The 18,693-nt window shown below is 49.6% G+C and overlaps 1 protein-coding gene and 1 long non-coding RNA gene across 2 annotated transcripts; both read right to left on the minus strand.

The window, feature by feature from the left end:
- Positions 1-4,720: 4,720 nt before the first annotated feature.
- Positions 4,721-8,760, minus strand: LOC138916404 (uncharacterized). Its single transcript, XR_011423646.1, has 3 exons — positions 8,727-8,760; positions 6,605-6,734; positions 4,721-5,774 (listed from the first exon to the last, which is right to left on the minus strand). It is a non-coding gene; the product is annotated as an uncharacterized lncRNA (long non-coding RNA).
- A 4,742-nt stretch (positions 8,761-13,502) lies between these two features.
- LOC111776077 (bone marrow proteoglycan-like) lies at positions 13,503-16,664 on the minus strand. The gene is made up of 6 exons (XM_023654957.2): positions 16,600-16,664; positions 15,935-16,004; positions 14,992-15,308; positions 14,523-14,654; positions 13,893-14,004; positions 13,503-13,673 (listed from the first exon to the last, which is right to left on the minus strand). The coding sequence occupies exons 2-6, from the start codon at positions 15,990-15,992 to the stop codon at positions 13,615-13,617; spliced, it is 678 nt and encodes a 225-aa protein (XP_023510725.2). The 5' UTR covers positions 15,993-16,004; positions 16,600-16,664; the 3' UTR covers positions 13,503-13,614.
- Between the last annotated feature and the right edge of the window lie 2,029 nt (positions 16,665-18,693).

Below are 18,693 nucleotides of genomic sequence, written 5' to 3' on the forward strand. Positions count from 1 at the left end.
ACAGTCTACGAAACAAAGAGAATCCAGAAACAATGATTATTGGCCTTCCTAGGCCACACAGCACTTAGAAAGTGGGTTCCCTCCTCAAAGCTCAAAAAGCACATGTGCATCTCTGGTTCCCCAGACAAGGAGACCTTTCACATAACTCAGAAGGAATGTGACAGGCAGAGGATGAGAATTCCTGTCCCTGCTGACACCCTTGCAACCTGACAGCCACACACAATCCCAGCCAGCCCTCCAGAACCTCCCAGACCAGGCCAAATGCCTCCCAGGAGATGAACATTTACTTGGAATAACTTCCACTACACCAGAAAGCTCTCACCTGCCCAGAAGTCTTCCCGGGTCCTGAGGAATTCCCAAATCCCAGATCTTCCTTCTGTCCATCCCACAGTGACATTTTATATAGGGACTTTGGAGGAAGTACCCCAGAGGAAGGAAGGTTTTCCACAGCCTGAGGGAGGTGGGAGGGCTGATAAGAACCCTTCATTTCTTCACTTTCTTGGGGAGACCACTCATTACCCTCCAGCTTCTCTCTTGTCACCCCTTTCAGGAACCTGGGAGGCCATTGTCAGATGTCTCAGAGCCAGTGGTTCCTATCCTGTACTGCATTTAAGAATCTCTTTGGGAGCTTGTGCAAAATGCATGGTTCTTCTGCTTTATTGGTGGGAATGTGAACTGTCACAGACATTTTATCCCTGAAGTGTTTTTCATTAACTTCACGGTAAATCTGCCTCCAGGAAAGTTGGAGTGTGGGCATAACCATGAGGACTTAGCAGAAACGAACTTAACTGTAGATGAGGGCTGGCCCCTTAAAGGAAGGTGCAGAGAAAAGGGGTGTGGGCAGCTTTGGGAGTAGTTTGGGACGACCAAGCAGTGGGCACTTGCAAAGGCCTAACCCCAATGATCTCCCACCGCAGGGAGAGAAGGGGTATGATCCCCACACACAAGGCCCATCTCCCTTCCCTGACTCTGCCTTCACCCCTCATCTCCACCCTCAGGATGGTGGGATAACACCACCCCAGGAGCAGCCTCCAGAATAAGACCATGTCTGGAGATCTGACCAGGAGACACTTCAATGAAGACAGCAGTGCATTCTCCAACCAGGAAACACACAGGCATTCCCAGTGAATCCAGCTCTCAGCAGCCTGGGCTGGGGCTGTGGGTGTTCTCTGAGGAGGAGATAGAGGCAGCAGTGTCCTGGAGGGGCCCTCTCCCCCAGCCCTCCCCTTCCCCACACTGGGCTGGTCCTTCTGTGGGGGCATCAGCCCCTCATGGCCTGAACCCGTGTGTGTGAGCCTGACGCTGTCCCCCCACAGCTGAACTAAGTTAGGACTTCTGTGTGCTAGACTTCGGGTTGACATCAGTACTGATAAAATAGCTAACTTGTCTCTCCTGCATCCTGGTGTCCTCAGCACAGTCACCAACATAATCACATGGACCCGCACACCAACCCTGGTGAGCTTGCTGTGATTTGTTATTAATCCTATTTCATAGAAGAAGAAATGTGCAATACATGGAAATTCAAACTGGAACCCATGCTCATTCCTACCACTACACTGCTTCCTTAATGACTCTGCATGAAGGACCACAGTTAGTGACAACTCACCATTGCAAAGCAGAGGGTTATATGCATTACAGATGTTGTCTAATTCAACTTTTATTTTATTGAAGAAGAAACTGAGGCTTAGTAAGGCTAAGAAAAATGAAATGTAGAACTGGGACTCGAACCCAGAGCTTTGTGACTCTGGTGGCTCGGATCCTGACTTCTGTGCTATGTCTGTCCGGGAAAAATTAGGACATTCCTGGGCACCTTCTTTTCTATATGTGTTGTGTTAAACCAGGTTCTGCTGCAGTAACAAGTGGGCTGCAAAATCTCAAGGTTTCCTACACACAGCAGGTCAGACAGCCCCTTCCATCGGGTAGCTATGCCTTCAGGGACACGGGGACCCCCAGATCCCTGTGGCAAGGACAGTGAGAACAGGAAGATCATAGGGGGTCATTTAAAGGCCAGAAAGAGACTTACATCATTTCCTCCCACATCGCATTGGCCACATCCAGTAGCATGCTGCAGAGCCCAACTTACGCAAGGAATACCAGGAAACACAGTCTACCTCGGTCCCCAGCAAGAAAAAATGGTGAACATTGCACTCTCTGCTTCCTTCTCTCCTTTTCAATGGCTTCTCTTCTCCACAACCACCCTCTCCCCATGCCCACTGACAGTGACACACATCCTTGACTTCTGTGTTCCTTCTGGCAAAACCTCGTTCTCGGCAAGTTACCAATCAACCTCCCAGACCCATTAAGAGATAAGGCCCTTGGAGTTTCTTCTCCTAAGAGTATTTGCTTTTTAATCAAAGGCTATTCAAGACTGAAAGGCCTTAAACAACCAAAGGAATGAATATGTAATGGTTAAAGTTGAGCCCAATAACAGACAGTGCTGGATATTTGAGGGACACATTATCTACACTTGCCTGCCTCAAGCAAGCTTCAATCTGGAGAGGTCTAAGCCCCCTCCTCTCCCTGTCCTCCCTCTACCTCCAGTCTTGGCTGGCAAGATATTGGGTGACTGGGATTGGCTAGAACCAAGTCCCCAACAAGGAGGTAAGTGGGCGCTTGCCATTTAGCCGAAATCCCAGTCCCAGAGCTCCCTATGCAGAGCTTCCTTTACTGCCTATCCCTCCCACCCCTGAAAGCCAGATTCCACTGTTCTTTCAGAAGCAGAGTGTCAAGAATTACCCTGTTGCAGGGTCCGCCCTGTGGCTCAGTGGTTAAAGTTCCACACACTCTGCTTCGGTGGCCTGGGGTTTGCAGGTTAGGATTCCGGGTGTGGACCTACTCCACTTATAGGCCATGCTGTGGAGGCATCCCACATACAAACGAGAGGAAGATTAGCATAGATGTGAGCTCAGGGTGAATCTTCTTCACACATACACGAAAAAGAATTCGCTTGTTGCAGTCTGCAATGCAGGGACCTGGGTGGGGGCCTGACCCCCAGGCAGTTCCCGTTCCATGCCCTCAGGGAGACTGACATGCTGTGATTAGCAGCTTCCTGACACAAACTGCACCCAAGGCTGAGGGACACACCCCTCTGTGGAGGACAGGCCTCTTCACCAGAAGCCGTCCCTGAGGTCCAGCATTGGTGAGATCCATGGCAAGCCCAAGACCCATGGTCCCGTTGTCAGAGGCCTGCTCATATTCAGGGAACTCAGCCCTGCTGCTTCTTTGCCACCCTCCTCCCCTGGGGTTCTCTGACCCTGTCCTGTTCCACCACCTCCAGAACCTTTAGAAAGAAAGCACATCTGGGAAACTGATCCTTTTGTTCCTGAAACTCCACATCCCATCAGATGCCTGGACAGGCACACACACATGTTCGTACACAAACGTAGACCTGTACACAGATGTGCTCAGACACACACTAACATGTATACACACCCCAAAACATACTGGCCAAAGACACACAAGTACACACATGCGTGCACACACAGACTCACGCATCTTACAGTGCAGAGCTTCATAGGTGTCCACAGACACACAGGTCTATCCATTAATACACAGAGATGTACAAAATGTACACCCTCAGACAACACACAAATACACACTGACTCAAAGATTTATGCACATATACAGATTCACACATACACAGATACACACAGGTATACAAAGAGTGACTCGTTTACACACCAAAATACATATATACGCATGTGCACGTGCATCTGAAGAATATTTGTACCTTCTCCCTTTGCCCCATGTAGAACGACACCCAAAGAAGTATTTCTGTCTCAGAGCGCACCCCTCTTTCTCTCCCCACAACCCAAGGCTGTCTGCCCTCTTAATACCCAGTCTCAGGTCTGAACTTCTGCTTCATCAATGTCAGATCCCACCGGGAGCCAAGCATCCTGCCTCAAACAAGGTAAAGAGCAGCAACAGTGCTCTCTCTCAATGTCCCCTGGGTCTGAGAACACGGGGTGAGGGAGAGAAGGTGAGGCCTGGGGCTGTAGACACAGCATGGGAGCCACAGGCTACCAGATACCATGACTGGCCCCAAGGCCCTCCTGCTGGGAGGCACCTCCCTCCTGAGAATGTGGCCCCTTTAGGGAGGTAGGCTGTGGATGGGGGAGAGGGAAGGACAGCCACCCTCCTGGGAATGGAGTGGGGAACAGATCTCACAAGAAGTTGGGGCCTTTCAATTCACCCACAGTGGCTGGAAGAATGGAAAATAGGGGCCAGAATCTGAGGCCAACAAGACAGAGGACTAGAGGAACAGGCTGCCCCCAGACAAGACTACTTTCTCCTCCCTCCCACATGCTTATCCAGATGGCATCTCACTGCTCCACCCCAATCCTTCAATCAGCGAGGTCAGCTCCTTTTCGAAAAGCCACCCCACTCCCACTCCACCGCCTCCCGCATACTGAACCCAAACAAAACAGGAGGGCCAGTTCCACACCCCCCACCGAATGGGATCTTCCCCCAGAGCCTTGGTGGGGAGCTGTGGGAATCCCAGAGCCAGGGCTGAGAAGGGTCCTCCGGAGTCCATGCTCCGCCCCCAGGTGGCGCTGCAGCCCAACACCTCAGCACCCCCACCCACCCCTAGCCGGAGCCCTACTCCACCACCTTTAACTTTCCTCAAAGCCCAACCATGCAGGAGTGATGGCTTCCAGGCGTTCCTAACCTCGGGGTTCCTACAAAGTGAGCGATGAAGAAACGAGTCATGAAATGCTGTGGGAAGACTGGTTTTATATCCAGGAGGGACAAGGGGACCAGCCCAGCGTCCAGGTGGCTGATCGGAAGCTGTGAGGGAGGAGGCTTCAAGGCAGGGTCTCCGTGCCAACGGCTTAGGAGGAGCAGATGAAGGGCAGGTGCCTGCTGCAAGGAACTCGTCGCCAGTGACCCCCCGGCAATAGAGAGCACAGTGAGGTCAGCTGCCCATCTGAGTGTGGCTTGTGCCCCCCTCCTTCCCTCCTCAGGCACCTCATACCCTCCCTTGCCTTCTGTGGCTGTCATCAGTCAGCCATATGTTGCCTACACATCCCTACCAGCTAACGTTTCTTGAGCTCCCACAGCAAAAGAGGCAGGGTGATTAGTGCTTTCATGTTCACAATGACTCCAAGAGATGGGTGCTAGCTCATCCCCATTTCCCAGATGAGGAAAGTGAGGCTGACTGGGGGTAATAACTTGCCTGTGTCTCAGCAGGCCAGTGGCAGAGCCAGGATGTGAACCGCAGCAGTCTTACTCCAGCGCCTATGGTCTTAGCCATTGTACTAAGCTCCCTCACATCCCTCATCCATGCTGTTGGAAGCTGGAGAACTGTCTGTCAGCCATCCCTAATTCCCACATCTTTCCTTCATCCCTCATCCACACTTAAATTCACATCTGCTACTCTCATCTGTCTCCCTCATATTAGAAGAGGGAAAGGATCTCCCCCCACCCCAGGCCATAAGATGGAAAGCCCACATCTAGCCCCCACACAGGGCACCCCATCACCTGGTTTTTCTTTGAGGAATCCGTAGCTGCATCTCAGCCCTTGTCACAGAGAGGACCTTGGCTCTCCGGTTGGGGGGAGGGTGTGAGTTTGGGGAGGAGTGTTGAGACAGCTCAAAGGGACAGTGTGTAAGAGTTCACCTTGCCCCCCATTCCCCTTGTGCTGGTGCCGAGTTCCCCTCACCTCTGGTGCATAAAGCCACGTAGCAGCCTCTCCCAGTTCTACGTTGCCCTGAGGCCCAGTATCTAAAATTCCAGCGGCTCCCATCAGTCCAGCGAAATCTCCTGCAGAAGCGCTAGAGAACAGATAGGCTGCATCAGAGGGCAGAAATCCAGGAAGACAGAGACAATCATGGTCTCCAGAGAATGCCCACCGAGCACCAAGCATCCCTTTCTGGACACTCGCTGTATGTATAATTTCTTCTCACTGTTCACCCGGCCAGAAGCCAGATACCCAAATATCCATCCCTGAGTGCAGGCAATGGCATCATCACACAGAGTTGGGTTCTCAGACTTCATTGTGTATACAAATCTCCTGGGGATCTTGTTGAAATGCAGATTCTGATGCAGGAGGTCTGGGGTGCAGCTGAAGATTGTGCATTTCAAGCAAGCTACCAAGGGATGCTGATACTACTGCTTCATGGACCACCTTTGAGTAGCAAATGTGATGGCACTTATTCATCCAGAATCCCAGAGCCACTCTAACAGAACAAGGACTCCATTTTAGACAGGAGGCACCTGAGGCTCAAGGAAGTCATTCAGCTAGTAAGTGACCAAGATGGGCATGGAACCTATCTCGTGACACCAGTGGCATGCTGGTAAATGTTTAACAACCATCTCTGGGAGAAGGTGAGAAGGCAGAGGGACTTGCAACAGTTCCCAATTTCCTTGGTGTAAATTCATCCACCATGGGAGATTTCAACCTACAAGCGTAAAGTCACAGAACATGGAGTTGGGAAGAGATGTGCCTAATCACTGGTTCTCCTGAGCCAGTACAAGCCAGCTCCAGCTCATCACCACCTGCCTAAGGTTACCTTAGCTGCGGGATAAGACAGGAGGACAGCAGGTGTACTCTCGAGGTGATCAGAAAGAACTTCCTGTACCTGGGAGTTGGCCCCTCACTTACCCAGCCTCTCAAGATACCTCCAATCCAGACCTGGACTTGGTTGATCCCCCTGATCAAGCACTGGAGGCGATTGTTTAAGCGGTAGCTGTGTATGGAGACAAGATTGCCTCGGTAGCACCTCTCAGACATTCTGCAGAGACAAGAAGAGGTGGTGTAAAGAATTCACTCTCCTTTTACTCAAGTCCATGAGTCTCCAGGAGAGAGCCCTACATCCCTTTTCAGTTCATAAATCAGGGACCTACTTACCCCCCTCAATCTCATCGCTTGCTCCTTTCACTGCTGTCAGCAACTTCTTGCAGGAAATAATAATAATACTCAGAATCATTATAGCCCCCATCTATTGAGAGTTTACAATGACCCAGGGACTATTCTAAATACTTTCCATGTATTATCTCATTGAAACTTCACCAGAAGTCTAAGAGCTTGGAACTACATATCTCCATTTTACAAATGAAGATACTGAAGCTCTGAAAGGTGAAATGATTTTCCCAGGTAACGCAGCCATTGACAGGCAGAGCCAGGGTTGAACACAGGTCTATCTAATACCAAAGCCTTTTGTGCAAATCAGTGGTTCTCAAAGTGCAGTCTCCAGGCAACAATATCTTCATCACCTGGGAATGTGGTATAAAGGCAAACTCTCAGGTCTCATCACAGACTTGTGAAATCAGAAATTTTGGGGATGGAGCCCAGAAATCTGTTTCTTAACAGATTTAATCTCACTAGGAGATTCTGGTGCACATTAGGCTTTGATAACCACTAGTCTAAGTGAGTATGGAACGGCAGGCTGAATCCACTCCCTTCTTCTCCCCCAGGTCCTCCACAGTAGCTTTCCTGCCACTCACTTCAGCTTTTCTAAACGTCCTAGGAGTTCGCACCAAGAAGTAGTGGCAAGTCTTGCACCCAGGATGGCCAGACAATTGAATTGTTTCCTCTTCCCTGGGGCACTGTAAGTCTTCACCTAGGGCAACTTGGTCCAACTCCACGGTCTCCTCATCCTCGAAGGTGTGTTTATTGGTGGAAGCCTCAGCCTCCTCTCCTTCTGACTGAATCACCTCGTCTGTCAGAACCAACTCTCCCTCCTGCTCCCCTGAACCTTCCACATTCTGGATCAGGCCTGTGTCCCATGGATGTCCAAATGGGGGTCATCATTCTCTGGGAAGAAGAAGTATCTTGCCTTCAGTTGGGGGGAGGGGAGGAAAGCCCTTTCTTCCAGGACCATGGACAGCTCTGATCCCACTCAAGCCTTCGTGTGGACGCCACCTGGCGCCAAGACTGGAAGGATCTCCGAGGTGTTGAGTGAGGCGAGAAGTCTTGGGTCATATGCACAAATGGATGAGAACCTGACTTCTGGCTGACACCACAGGTGTGTACTTTTGGGGTGGGAGGAAGCACCTGTGAGAAGCCCTTCACCTTCACAAGTAGATGGTTTTTCTTTGTGAAGGAGCCCCGATAACAAGTTCAGGTCACAGTTATGAGTCCAGGAGAAATCTTAACAGAGATGAGCTGGGTCAACTGAAGAGGGGAGGCTGTGGCCTCGGCCCCACCAGTGCAAAAACGGTGCAGAAAAGGGGAGAAAAGAGAAATACAGATGAGACGAGAAGGGGAGGACTTGCCCAGATGAAGAGCAGCAACTGTCCCCAGCAGGAGAAGGGGCAGGAGCACAGGGCATTTCATATCTACTCAGTCTTGTGACAGGGACACAGCTCTACCTTGCCTCCCTGGGATGTCCAGTGTGTTTGGAGAGCCCCTGGCACAGGGCAAAGAAGAAAAGTTTGTTTAACTGGTTTATTAAAGGGCAAACTAGAGAGCTCCCTTCTCGTCCAATTAACAGACCCTGAGTTGGAGAATCGGGGAAAGGACATGAGGGTGTCAGCTCAAGGTCAAAAGTCCCTTTTTTCCTGAGAACTCCATCACTGCTCAATGGAACACCACTTAGCCCAGACCCTGGAGGAACAGGTCTGCTCAGGACCAGGGCCTATTTCACTCACAGTGGAGAAGAAGAGGGAAGGACAGTGGCCGTTATAATCCTGCGGTCAGACCTCCAAGGTGTTTGCCAGATAAGATCCTGCTTCCTCCCAAGTCCGGGACCCCTCCTCCATGGGCAGCCAGGGGGAGCACTCACCTCCTGAGTTTCAGGCTCTGCTCTCAGTGTCTCTGGCTGCTGGGCCCCAGAGGCAACCCTTATACTGGGCTTTGGGGGAAGTGGGAAGAGACTCAGGGTGGGGTGCGGGGCATTGGAGCGGATCAGGAGGTTGCTCAATCCTCTCCCCCCTGAGCCATGCTCTCTACTGGGACCTGCCTCCTGAGGTTTACTGCCATATGTGGGTACCCATCCGCTCTGGTGTGACTGAGAAGATCCCAGATGTCTATTGTCGAGGCAAAGTTATTATTAGTGCCCCTAAAGGGCCCCGGCCTGAACAATGCTCCTTAACCTCAGGAGCAGCCTCCCTTTGGTCAATATCCCAACAAATGGAGTGGAGAATCCAGGGATCCGGGAGACCATGACAGGAGGAGGTAGGAGGTGAAGGGAGTCTCAGCCCCCCTTGGTCCTTATCTACAAGTACTTTATATGCATTCACGTCCCTGCATATTCACTTTCATCTCATTCCCTTGAAGATGTGTGATTATCCCTACTTCACAGACATGAAAAGTGAGATTCAAAGAGGGAAAGTGACTGGCAAGAGTTCACTCCAATTGGGTGAACCGAGATTTCGAAGTCTTTTTGGCTCTGCAACCTTTGTCTCTCTGTCTCCCCCTCCCTCCCTCCTTTCCTCACTCTCCTTCTCCCTCTCCCTCCCTTTCTCACCTTTAATGCTTGAAAAACCTATGCTCTTTCTTCTCCGCTGAGGATCTAGATCAAGATTCTCAACCTTTGCACTCTTACTATTTGGAGTGCATTCCTTGTTGTGGGGGGCTGCCCTGTGCAGTGTAAGAAGTTTAGCACCATCCCCAGTCTCTACCCACTAGAGCCCAGTAACGCCTCTCCCAGTCATCACTATCGAAATTGTCTCCATATATTTCCAACTGTCCTCTGGGGAGCAAAATGGCCCCAGAAGAGTATCACTGATCTAGAATATGCCATTTTGTCCAACCTCAGGTCGTATCTTCTGGCCAGGCAGCAACAACTTGAATAGAAAGCTTCATGCAGAGTCATTCAGACGTTGGTGGACCAACTTCCCCACCCCACCCCACTCTCCATCTCTGTCCAGCCATCTACCACCACAGGGTCAGGACTAGAGGGAAGTGAGTGATGCATTTGTCTCGAGTGCAACATTGAAGGGAACACTACAGAATTCAGTAGTCAAGTCAAACTATATTTCAACGCAATCTTTCTTAAAACTCAAAATAAATGCAAAAATATCAAACCCAGCTTCCATCAACCAAGCTCCAGCCAAATTCAGTGCAGTCCAAGGAGAGACTAGCAAGTTCTAAGCAGTGACTTACCTGGATATCACTGCCAAGAGCTAGTGGACTTGTTGGGAGGGAGGACTCAAGTCTGGGACCTCCTGGTTTTCCTCAGATTCCAGCCAAGTCCCCCCTTCACAGGGCACCAGGAACAGATAACTCAGAGGGTGAAAAGGCCTGGATTCCTTCCTCTCCTCTGCTCTCCCAGGGGACCTACAAATGGAGAAGTATCAGAGAGGTCACTTCTGGGCCTGATTGCGGAGTAACCATCCTGGCTGTTATCTCCCAAGCCCAACGGACCAGACCCTCAGCTTATCTAGCTGATTGGGGAGATTGGCCAATTCCCGGGCCCCCAAACCCTGGTCTCTGGGTTTCAAACTTCAGACCGCTTAGTGGAGGAGGGGATAGAGGACTAGACCTCCTCCTCCATGTTCACCCAACTCTTGGGGCCGAGGCCAGGGGCATCATTTCACTCAGCTGTTGGGTTGACCAATAAGGTCAACTACTCTCATGAACCAGCACCATGACAAGCTTTGCATGCATTGTTTCATTTCAACGTCATGTTTCACCGATGATGAAAGGATGTCTCAGAGCACTTAAACAGGTGCCCAAGGTCACTCAGTAAGACAGAGACAGTTCTACACCAGAGACAGGCTCTTTATGCACTCATGATTGCCTTCCCTCTGCCTCCTCTCACTCACCTCCCTTCTCCACAGCCTGCTCCTCCTCTGCATTGACCCAGTTTTCTTTGCATATGAACCCTGGGAAAAGTCATTCCAATGACTTGCTCAGTCACCACAGTGTGCCTATCTAATTTAAAACTGAAAATAACATTTTTAAAGATCTACCATAGGCCACATATTATGCTTCGTTAAGGCTTTTACATCCATTATCCTACTAAATTAGTCACTAAAATCATCCTACAATCTGGTGTTGCCAACTCTAGCCTATATATCTGCTACAAAAGCTCAGAGAGGTTGAATGACTTGCCCAAGTCCACACAACTCATAAGAAGTGGCATGCTGACCCTACTCTGTCTGACTCCCAAGTCCTCCCTTTATTGGACACACCCAAATTTGTTACCTCCAGACACTCTAGCCAATGGTGCCAACATTTTCAACATCCGTCAAGTTCCAAGTCTCTGGCTCACTGTTTGCATTTATGTTCATAGGGTTTTCACACTCTGCCTCCTGAGAGTCTGTCCACCCCCACATTGTGCAGAGGGTGTGTCTTGCCATCTTGAGAGGCAGTGTTGTGTGATGTATAATGAAATCACAGTTCACAGAGTCAGCCCTCTGTGTCTCAGTCTTCTCATCCGTAAACTGAGGCTAATGCCAGAACCTACCTCTAATGAGATCAGCTTCAGTACAGCTCTCAGAACTGTCCCTGGCGGATGGTGTTGGGAGCGGCCCTTGTCAGGAAAGCAGGGCTACAACTGTGACCCTAATCAACACACAAGCCCTGAGTGTAGATTCGGCTCTGCGCTTCGGACGGTGTGAGGAGCTCCTCAGGTTCCATTGTAAACACACCATCTTCCTCTCACAAAGCTTAGTTAATATCTTGTTGGAGAAAGAAAATGCACACAGAAACCCATATTTTCAAATGTAAAGCCAGTGCTCTTATTTCACTCATTCATTTTTGTACAACATTTTTTGTGGATGTATAGCATGCATTCTGTCAAGTATGGTACGCTGCTCAGGGAAGTTTTACAGAGTGAATGCTCCCACACAACTGTGCCCACAACAAGATACAGGACGTTCCCGGGAACTCAGTCGTCTCCTTCATGCCCCTTCTTGACGTTAATCCCCCGAAGGGGATCTCCACGGACTGGAAGTCACACTTCTATCACAACACATGCCCCCAACAGAAGAGATTTGTGAGGGGCAACGCAAAATCCACCTACCGCTTAGCACAGAGGCTGGCACCCAGTAAATGCTTAATAACTGGGTGATTTTGTTACTCTTTTTATTAATATAGGAATAGAGGGAAGTAATGCCTTCCCACACCAGAATATAAGGTCCGTGAGGGCAAGGAGTGAAAATTCTACTTCAGCTGCATCCTCCACAGTACCCAGCACAGGGCTGAATCCGTACAGTATTTCAGAATTCCAGCATCTTTGAAATCAACAGACTATCGTGGTACAATTACAGTATTACAATGGACCTGTTTTATTTCTATCTCTTTCTCAATTTGCTGTGCAAACTTCAGCAAGTAGCTTCTCCTATCTGAGCCATACTCAAAAACTTAAAGGTCTTGATTGGCCTCTCTCTATGACCTTGATCCCATCTGTAATTCTCTCGATTTGAGGTGTCCTGGAGGAAAGGGGCTTCAGGACACTGACCCCTTACTTTCTGCTTGCCTCCCAGGTGGAGAGAGGATTCAGAATGCCTTCCTTCCTCATCTCTGATTGAGACACCCTCACCTCCAGCTAGGTTGGAGTCCTATGCCCCAAGATGAACACAAGGTTAAGGGAGTCCATCCTGCCCGCCTCCCTCTGCCCCCTGCACTGTGCTCCATCCCCATAAGATCATGTCCTGGAGGGGAGATCAGCCAATGCCTCCACCCAGAGAAGCAAAATGGTTAAAGCAACATGCTCTGGAGCAGATAGTAAAACCACAGGCTTGCTTGCATCTGGGTATTCAGCCTTGAGAAAATCTTTTAACAGGTCATCCCTTCTCTGAGCCTGGCTCTGTAAGATGGGATAATAATTATGGATCACACAAGGTCATCTCTGTATAGTGCCTGCCACAGAAGGGGTCATTTGTATGTGCACTGTGTGGTAACAGTTAGTGGATATTGTTGTGCTTATATTATAAACAACTGTATGTTCCCCAACAGTAAGGGGCTGTGTCCTAACATATTCCCAGGCCTTATATAGGGTTGAACATATAGCAGGTTGTCTGATATTGGGTATCCCAAGGAGCAGATCCTAAGTCAAGAATTTGTGTGCAAATTTGTTTGGGAGGTGCAAGGGTACTAGTAGCAAAGAGAATAATTCACAAGAAAATATGTGTTGTAAAGACAGCTACCTCCATGGGTAGCTGGAAGTTAATTCCACTGGGAAATGGTACCCAGGGCATGCCTTAGAATTATTCCCCCCGAGGACTGGGGTGCTCAGATACCCACTCCTGAGAGTTGTCGGCTGTACCTGGGTCATGACAATTTCTTAGCACATTAAGGTAAGCACAGTCTGTAGGAGAGAGAGGCCAGGACATTGAGGATCCACCGTGAAAGGTTCAAGAGGGATGGATGGGGTCCTGGCAGAACCTGTACATAGGCACCCGGTAATTTGGTGTTGTATGAAAAGAGCTAGCTGAGCCCATACCTCTGTCTTCAGGATGGCCCCACCAACATCATCCCATATTTCATGCTTCGTGAGAGTGATAACTTCTGGTCCCTTTCATGATGGACAGTGGAATAGGGAATCATTGTAGGACAGAAAGTTCATGAGTGGGGCTAAGCCGAGTGGATCAAGGATCAGAGGAAAAATAAATCAATTTCAGCAAAGCAATTTTACTGCTGAGGGTGAAGGGAGGGGAGGCAGGCAGGCGAAAGGAGGCAGTGTCCTAGGAGGGGGCAGCTCTGAAGTCTTGGCTGGGTTCCGCTCAGTGGGAACAGACAAAGGGGAGGACCATGTCACACCGAGATAGTCTCCAGCGACCTCCTGTGAAGGCAGAACCAGAAGCGGCCTTCAGCCTCTTGTTTCCCCTGACTCAGCCCCAGGAGTTTTCACTCCCCACCCCACCCCACACTTCAGTGGAGATGAAGTCTGTAGATTCAGGAGGCGTCTCCCTTGAAGGGTCCAGCTCTTCCTCGCAACTCCTCTAGGAGCCCATCCCACCTCCCCAGGCCTTTTCAGATTTCATCCCCACTCCCACCTCACCGTGGGTATACATGGACACACAGCTTCCACCAGAGGCCGAAGGCTGGCCAGCAGCCCAGAACCAAAAATCCCAGGCACTGCCATCCATCCAGTAAAATCTCCTGCGGCTACCCTAGAGGATAGAGGAGGGAGAAGGTGGGTTGGAGCATGAGGCAAAAGGAAGACAGGAAGGAGAGCTGGCACTTTCCCTGTCTGTTCCTCCTGCTGTCTGCCAGCTATTTTCCTTGACTATTGGACCATGATGGACACTGCTCTGGTCAACCAAAATGTTTATCCACAGTGGTCATCACCATCACATTCTATGCATCCCTGTGATGCCTTGATCCCTCTGGCCCTAACAAGAGGTGGGACAGGAGTTTCAACCACATCCTAGAAATAAGGAACTAGGCTCACAGTCCTGCCCAAGTCATACAGACAGTCAGAGGCTGAGCAGAACTTGAACCCAAACCTCCTCGTTCTAAATCCTTGGCTCATCCTGATACCTAGGCAGCCCCTTTGATGTCTTGCCCAGGTGTCCGTTTATCCCCAGTTCTTCAGGGGATCATAGAGCAGAACTACAAAGAAATCTGCAGTAAGTTGTGCACTGACTTGGGTCAGGAGAGGCTCCCTTAGAGCTGGGACCGGTCTTACCGGATATCTGACTGCACCACCAATCCAGACTTGACCCTGGTTGAGAAATCTGGCTTTGGACTGGATCTTGTAGTTACAGGTGTGGTCATGGATGGAGATGAGGAAGCCCCCATAGCACCTCCGGCAAGTATCCTGCAAGCCAGGATAAAAGAAGAAAATGAAGTGCCCATCCCACAGGAATTCACACTACCTTAGCGCTGGGTCTCCAAGTCTCCACAATTCATTCCCCCACTCCCCACGCCAACCCCACAGCCATTTGAAGACTGGAGATCACAACACAACTTCTGTTTCCACATGATCCACAACTCTTATCCCCTTACCTGCCTCTAACACCTCTGAGGGCCTCAGCGCATGCTGGCACCCCCAGGGTCCTCAGTGAGGAAAATAAACAGTGAGACAGAGGCCAGAGACATCCCCTCCACGCACTCCTCCCCACCACAGGCCTCAGTCACAGCCACAGGCCACTCACGTAAGCTTGATTATATTTCATGGCTGTCGACACCACAATAAAGCGGCAGGTCGTCCATCCAGGGGCGCATTCCAGTTTGACTGTATCCTCTTCCTTAGGGCACTGAAAGTCTTTGTCCACCTCTTCTAGGGCTGAGACAGACTTGACAAGCCCCTCTCCCTCAGGGACATCTTCACTTCCGGAGCCCCCCTCCTCCTCTCCCTTCGTCAGCGTCAGTCCCTCCATAGGAGCCTCCATTGCCCCACGTTCTGGCATCTCCCTATCCTGAGGCAGGGTGTCATCTCCCAAGGGGCTCTCAAAGTTGGATGCTTCAGTCCCTGACAGAGAGAAAGGCCAATTGCACCTCCTTCACATCTCTCTCCCTTCCTCCACAGAACCATGGACAGTTCCCACCTTGCCCTAGGCATCTGAGGCTTCAGCCTTGGAAAGAGAGGAACTTGAAACAAGGCTCCGTGAGGAGAACCCAGCCTCCCACATGAGTCATGGTGTTAAGAGCAAGGTGTTAGCGTCATGGTGTTGCGGGTTTGTGTACCGATTCCATCATCTACTAGCTTTACTTTATTTGTGATATGTGTGTACAAATGGGCAAGCTCCCAAAGGGAGCTCATGGGGATGATATGAGGATTAAAGGAGATGATGCACAGAAAATGTTTAGCACAGTGCACTCAGTGAGCTCAAAGGAAAAGGAAGTCATTATTGTGATCATCATTAACATTATGAAGAAAGGACAAAACGGAGAATATCATACTATAACCAAGACTGCAGATATACGGATGCCCTGAAGTGTCCCTTTAACTCCAGGCTCTAGAGACCCTGCTCCTTTAAAGGCAGAGATCCTGAAATAGGGGATAGCCAGAGAAGGGGTGACTTTGTGACTCTCACCTTATGTAATGTAGAAAGGAGCAAAGGAGAGAAAGAAAGACTGAAAACCAAAGAGACTTACTTAGATTAAGGGCTGAAACTGCCCCAAATAGAAGAGCCAGAAGTAGGGGGAATTTCATCTTGACTTTGTCCTGAAATGGAGAACACAGTTTGTCATAAACATACACAATCACAGCAACACCATTAGGGGACCTTGGAGTTAGCTGGAGAAAGAGTAGGCATGAGTAGAAGTCAGGATGGACCAGAAAAGCTAATGCTGAGCCCAGCCCCTGAGGCTCCAGGATGCTAGAATAGAATGAATCAGACAATGAGGGACAGCCAAGGTTGGCTTTCCTGTGGACTTGAGTGTGAATAAGGGAGTTATTACTTTTACTTTTTGTACTTAATGGGCCCCTCACAGTCTCTGAAACAAAGAAGATCCAGCAACAATTATTATTGGCCTTCCTAGGAGTACACAGCACTTAGAAAGTGGGTTGCCTCCTCAAAGCTCAAGAAGCCACATGTGCATCGCTGCCTTCGCCAGACAAGGAGAGCTTTGGCATACCTCGGAAGGAATGTGAAAGGTAGAGGATAAGAATTCCTGTCCCTGCTGACACCCATGCAAGCTGACAGCTGCACACAGTGCCAGCCAGCCCTCCAGAACCTCCCAGTCCAGGCCAGATGCGTCCTGATAGATTGAACATTTACTTGGAACCAGTTCCACGACACCAGAAAGCACTTACCTACCAAGAAGTCTTCCTGGGTCCTGAGGAGTTCCCAAATCTCAGATCTTCCGTTGCTCCGTCCCACACTGACATTTTATATAGTGGCCTTGGAGGAAGTTCCCCAGAGGAAGAAAGGTTTGCCACCGCCTGAAGGATGTGAGAGGGCTGATAAGAACCCCGCATTTCTTCACTTCCCTAGGGAGCCCACTCATTGCCTTCCAGCGTCTCTCCTGTCAGCCTTTTCAGGAACCAGGAGGCCATTCTGAGATCGCTCAGAGCCATTGGTTCCTATCCTGTACTGCATTTCAGAATCTCCTTGGGAGCTTGTCCAAAACGCACAGCTCTCCTGCTTTACTGGTGGGAATGTGAACTGCCACAGACGTTTTGGAAATGAATCTTCCCATATGTAGTAAAAGTAAAAGTATCATTTGATAAATTTCAGTCTTGGAGACTCTCCTTTGGAAAGAAAACCAGCTATAAATAAGAACACTTTTAGAAAGTTGTGTATTGCTTTACACTTTGTAGAAATGAAAGTTTCCACGGCAACAAGGAGCTGACTCCCAGCTAGATGGATTGGTAGTGAATAGAAAGGGAGGAAACAGGGGCATTCCAGGTGGAAGGAGCAACATGAGCAAAGGTGTGGAGGTGGGGCGACCTTGGCGCATGCACAGGACAGTGTCCGTTCCTTCATAACTGATGCTAACAGTGTACACAATGGAAACGACTGGGAAAAACAGGGAAGAATACATCCCATCTTAAGGCAAGGAATGGAAATGTCCTTCCTCTGTATCCACTGATCTCCTTAAGGAGATCGAAGCAGAAGTCAAGGGAATGAGTCAACAAGAAACCAGACAGAAGCTTTGAGCTGCCTCCTGCTCACTTGCCTCCCTTAGCCTTGCCTGCAGGGCCACTTTGCGTGTTGGACAGAGCTACTGCAGTCAATGACAAGATGGAGCTGATTCTTGGAGGCCAGTTGGCCGCTCAGGCACCTCTACCCCAAGGAAAGTATCCTGTAGGTCACACAATCCACAATCTGAAAGCCACAGCTTAGTGACCCTGGAAATTCCATTTCCTGAACATCCAGTGGAGGTATGGAGCAATGGCTGTTGGTGTGTGTTCTGGAGTCTGACAGTCCAGGTTTGAATCTAGGATCTATCACTTACTAGCTGTGTGACCCTGGACAACTTCCTTCACCTCTCTGTACATCATATCATTGTTTATAAAGTGAGGATAACAGTACCTACCTCACTAGGTAGTCAGTGTGTAGTGGACATACTGTGAGCTGCCTGACTCCGTTACCACCTTCCTGAGGTTTCTGGAACTCCTCCTCCTATGGATCTTGGTGGGTAGCGGCCTCTCATTATTGAAGATGAAAGAGCCAAATAGGTTCCCAGCCTCCTTTACAGCTAAGGGATATGACTCGGCTCTGTTGAACAGAAGCATCCATTCAAGTCTTTGAATGTGGACCTAATGACCAAAAAGTGGGGGCCACGAAGACCTCTCTCTGGTTGTGGCAATGGCAATATCACATTCCTGCACTGCAGTGGCCATAGTGTTAGAAGATGGATCCAGAGTCCCTATGGTCCCAGCCACAGGGTCTGAATTATAGCAGCGGCAGTGGGGTCCTCCCCAGACCTGTCCTGTGTCCTGGTTTTGGCCCCAAGTCTGATTCTGTAGCCCTTCCTGCACTTCTATTAGCTACCTCACTTCCTTTGAACAAACTCATTTTTCTACTCAGATCAACAAGTGAGAGTTTCTTTTGCCTGCCACTAACATCCCTGAGCGATGCAGGAACTGACATTTAGTTATTGCTCAACAAATGACAGCTACTCATCTTAATAGGCAGAAGTGATCAGGGTCTTTGGGGCTGACCCACATTAATCATCTCTCAAGAGACCAATGTCTATATCTGGTCCGAATAACGTAATTTAAGTTGACCTATGCCAACAATGGGCACACTTGCCTGGGCCCTCTGATCAGTGCATTCTCTCCTTGTATCATACACTACAGTGTGTTCAGTAGACCTAGATTTTTTTTTATTGAGGTTATAATAGGTTAAAACATTGTGAAATTTCAGTTGTACATTCTTATTTGTCAGGGAGCTTATAGGTGCACC

Source organism: Equus caballus, chromosome 12, assembly GCF_041296265.1.
Source record: "Equus caballus isolate H_3958 breed thoroughbred chromosome 12, TB-T2T, whole genome shotgun sequence".
In the NCBI taxonomy this organism is placed as follows: Eukaryota; Metazoa; Chordata; class Mammalia; order Perissodactyla; family Equidae; genus Equus; species Equus caballus.